Source organism: Anarrhichthys ocellatus, unplaced genomic scaffold (assembly GCF_004355925.1).
Source record: "Anarrhichthys ocellatus isolate YVR2014 unplaced genomic scaffold, GSC_Weel_1.0 scaffold19, whole genome shotgun sequence".
Classification (NCBI taxonomy): domain Eukaryota; kingdom Metazoa; phylum Chordata; class Actinopteri; order Perciformes; family Anarhichadidae; genus Anarrhichthys; species Anarrhichthys ocellatus.
The window spans coordinates 6,409,689-6,414,400 of record NW_022280049.1 but is presented as its reverse complement, the minus strand read 5'-3'; the positions used below and the strand labels follow the sequence as shown (position 1 = coordinate 6,414,400).

The 4,712-nt window shown below is 43.8% G+C and overlaps 1 protein-coding gene across 1 annotated transcript in view; it reads right to left on the bottom strand.

The window, feature by feature from the left end:
* Positions 1-944: 944 nt before the first annotated feature.
* psd2 (pleckstrin and Sec7 domain containing 2) overlaps positions 945-4,712 on the bottom strand; it is a 34,970-nt gene continuing 31,202 nt past the window's right edge. The window contains exon 11 of the mRNA XM_031858165.1: positions 945-4,391. Within this exon, the coding sequence (XP_031714025.1) occupies positions 4,081-4,391 (311 nt within the window). The 3' untranslated portion in view covers positions 945-4,080. The remainder of the gene's footprint in view (positions 4,392-4,712) is intronic.

The window sequence follows — 4,712 nt, the reverse complement described above, 5'->3', positions numbered from 1 at the left end:
ATATATATATATATATATATATATATTGCTGTTATCTTATTCTTAGTATGGTGAGGTATCATGTTATGTTACGTTCACTGGCCCACTTCTACACAGTTTTTCATGTCCTCGAGACAAATGACTGCATATTTTGTGTAAAATGTGAACCCCTGCTAGTTCCAAAAAATGCTCATTATTGAATCTCTTCTACCGTAAATCCCAATAAAAAGAAGTCCAAGGTGAATAATATCAGGGTGGACAGTGCACTCAAAAAGCTTGTAACAATCAGTCATATCATTGACAAAGAAGAATATGTTTTATGATGCGGAAAAATTATAGTGATTCTCTTCTCTAGAGTGGAGTGATATTATGGCCTGAGATATACAGTAGCACTGCGCTTACAGTTGAACAGGACATCCATTTAATAAAGTATGTACTTATCTAAGTTACCATGGTGACTGCTACAAATAAAATGTTTATCTTGTTCAACCAATCCAAACAAGAGCCGGCTGAGAGCAGTCAGTTCAATATAACTATGAAAAGATTACATCATTTAGTTTTTTGTAGCTAAAATGTAGATTATAGATTTGTCATTTCAAGGTCAAAGCAGCTCACAAATAGCCATGTGTATTTGACACTGATGGGAAGTATCAGCAGTCAGTATCATGGCATGAGTTTATAAATGTAATCAGCGTCTCTCAGCTGCTGTAACTGAGCCTCTCCAACATGTCTGCTGATGCAGGAGAAACACTGCAAGACACCCGAGGGGGAGAGGGTGCTGCCTTTTAAGTTTTAGACTTGATGCATTAAAAGAAGATGGGGAGATGATACAGCGATGTGTTTACACCATGTTTTACTGGAAGCTACTCCACGCGTTGTTTTGCAAAAGGTATGACTGATGTACATGAATTCATACCACTAACAGGGTGTTTGGTGTTATGCTACACCATCCAGCTTTTAAAAGGTGTCACGGTGCAGACTGTCCAATGCTTTTTTTGGTGAGCTTAATGTATAGTCTATGGTTTATAGTATGATACATTATGAATGCCAGGAGGCACTGTGAAGGTGAATTACTTGTTTAAGGATGAAGGATACCAGATGCTCTGACATACTTAGTTTATTGTCTGTGGCTTTAACGTAAGTGAATACATGTGGCTTTGGTCTAGTCGCCAGCTGTTTCATACTCTACTTAAATAGTGTGCTACCTTTCAAATGTAGCTCTTAACTGCAGGATAAACATATCAGGGAGAACTCCCCACAAACAAATGCTTTCACGTGTTAGAAATGTTGTACAGTGCTGAACAAAATGTGTTTGCATTATTATATATTTTATAATATAATAAACGTCTACGTCATGGATGTCAGTGGCACTCAAGTTTGCTAACCTGCTGTGGAGCTTATTTTTTTTTTATCAGAGTAGACAATATTAATAAATCACAAGCACAAGCTTCTGTATAAAAGCTTACTTTATGAAGCACAGACTAAATATTCAGTAAATATGTCCTTTACATAGTATAAGCATCCTGTCAAAAAAACAGTTCCGATATACAAACAAAACAGACAAAAAGACAGATCCAATGCTGACATCAAGGTGCCGAAGTTGTCATTTTTTAAATAAAACATAACAATCAACAATATTTTTTTTGCCACGATCCTATAGTACAGCACAGGCCTACCCTAGAACATTGGGAAACAATGGTTAGCACAACAGCCAAAGTGACTATAAGGGGAAGTCTCCCTGTAAGAAAGCAGTTATTCGTCCTAACAATACGGCGTTATAAAACGGTACTTCCTCTCTGAAAACTCAGCTCCACTTCAGCATTTTGGTCTGTACAAGGATCCAGGATTCCAGCTGTGACACCAGGTTTCCAGCCAAGTCCCCAAAAGGATCTCAGATCCTGTTGTTCACTATTAATACGATATATGAAGCAACAGAGGCGCTGCGCCCAGAACCAAAGATATCATATGCTGTCGATATCCACAGTCCTGTCGACATGCTTCTGTGCCACACCGAGGCTGAGCGAGGGGCCGCTAAGCTCACTGATCTACAGTTGTGTCATATAAGCAAATTACGAAGAAAGAGAAAAGGTGTGTGTGTGTGTGTGTGTGTGTGTTTGGGCGGGTTGTGATCAATTAAGGTGCTCACAAACAGCGGTACCGCCACCCCATCCCCACTTCCTCGCAACGTTACGCAAGTCCTCCTTCCGTGTGTGTTCCTCTGTTTGGAAAAACGTGTGCTGGATGTCTGTTTTGCCTGTTCTTGGCTGGCCGAGTCGGTCTTACTTAGAAAACCAAACCAGCCTCTTCCCCTTCTTAGAAAACATGTTTTTTCTCTCCTCCTCCTCCCTCTACGTGGAGGATGTTTTGATGGCTACTCTGCTGGTGGAGTTGTTTTCGCTGCTCCCCTCTCCATTCCAGTATGCTGACGGGTTTCTCGACTTTAGCACGTTAAGCTGGAGCAGTCCCGCTGCTACACTCTCCAATCAGCCAGTCTCTGCCTAACGTAGGCCGGGGCCTACTTTCCCCCAAAAACATCTTCAACTGAAGGATGGCAGTGGAGGGAATTCACCAGTACCAGTAAATGCCCAATACGAGGCCAAGCAAGCTACGATCGGTCCATGTTAACATGTTATAACCCAGGACACTGATCGGTCTGATTGTGTCTTATGCAGCTGAAGGCCATCGGATTGATTCTCACCAAACATGCTCAATAAATTCTTCATAGAAAAACATGACCCTGCTATATTTACTTCTTCCTGTTGAACCACAGCTTCGACAACTCAAACTGGAGCTACTTAAAAACAGCATGCCGATGCGCGCACACACACACACACACACACACACACACACACACACACACACACACGGGAGAGCGGCTGACCCACTCGTACGGTACGCATCCCACCCACACTTTCCTGCTCTGCCCTTCACCCGGTTCTTCAGAAACCTAACACCCAACCATATATCGTTACTCATCAGCTGTCGTGATGCGAGAGGAGCGGTTTTGTGGGATGAACGTGGCACAGTGCTTCCATTCAGTCACACACCGTCATCCTCCTCAGTCCGGTTTTGACTTGTTAGAAAGACGAACGGCATGACTGAATGCATGTCAGTATTTGGGGTAGCGGCAGATTAAAAAAAAAAAAATCACAGACACAGACTTGTGATCTCTCTCTGACTGACTCACACTCTCTAAATCCCTCAACAGCAAGAGTCAATGTGCCCTTGAGTAAGGCACTCAACCTCCAGCTCCTCTGGTGGAGCAGCTTAGCACAGTTAAAACCGCGCTCATTCCACTCGGCAGCTCCTTCACGCTTACAAATGTACGCAACTGCACGAACGTCGAGACAGAAAATCGCTGAAAAAAGAAAAAGGAGCGAGCACGCTCAGTGTAAACCCGTCCCGGGGTGAATAAAGGTTTGGAGACTTAAATAAATAAATAAATACGCTATACATGGCAGGGACTTGATCCTTCTGAGAAGCTCTTTTGAGAGTTTTCTTTTGTAACTCTGGGACAGATATGTCGTATCTTCACACACCACAACGTAGGTCCGTACACACGCCTGTGGAGCGGCTGGGTGCGTAAACATGGGTGGAAAAAGAAAAGGAAAAAAAAGGCCAAAATGCTACAGTAGTACCTTCTCCTTCTGCAGGACGAGGACAGAGAGGACAAAGCCAAACCGGTCTGTCTCTCCTTCTTTGTTCTCCGTCTGGCCCTTTGACAAATACATTACAAATCACTCGAAGCTCTGCTCATAACTAAAAACACATTTCATCTAAAGACAACTGCATCGCTCTGAGTTTCATTTTAAAATAATACTGAATGACGTTATAAATAGTGATCACAGTTATGATCATTTTGAATGTGCAATAATCAAAGTTCAAGGGACTGAGGTTTGGCAGGGTCACTTGTTGGGTATCAAGCACGGGCTCTTGGTCCTCTTCATCTATTGCTCAAGGACAGAAACCTATCACCAGGGCGGATACATTCTGGGAAGGAGAGTGACATTTCTCCTGTTTCTTACAGTACGTAAAACAGGAGGAGTCCAAAAACACAAAATACTAACAGAAAAGCCCACTACTGGTCCTCCCTTCCTCCCCTCAGGTCCTCTGTCCCGAGGCGGTGCAGCCGGCGGCCCTCCCGTTCAGCCCGCCGTGAGCCTGACTGATGGACGGGGAGGACTGCGTCTTGCGGAGGAGGCACTCGCGGCCGGCCAGGCCCCCCTCCATGATCAGGCCCCCCATCACGCTGGCCTCGATCTTCTCGAGGTCGTCCGTTTCCGCTCGGATTTTGGCCTGCAGGAGGCTGATGTAAGTCTCATAACGAGTCTTCTGCTCAGAGAGAGGGGAGAGGAGGAGGAGGAGGAGAGGGAAAGTGAGATTAAAAGAGGATGAAAATGAGACTAATTGCCCTAAAACTCACCTCACAACTTTATTCACGCTAGCATGAAAATATAGTCTGTATTTGAGTGTAATATTGAGCTTGATTGTGGCATTAAAGGGGCAGTTTGGGGGTTTTGTAAGTGGGGTTTTATGAGGTAGTAGATGGAGATTGGAGATACAGACAGGAGTACCATCACAGGAGCGAAGCAATGTACTAAAACAATCGACATCTTTTAAAGTGTATGTTATATTTAGAATATTGTCACCACTTGATCTTGCCGTCAGAGAGCCCTTTTCGAAGGGGAACTGAAATGAAAGGGAAACTTATCCACGCTCTCTTCAAAGCCACC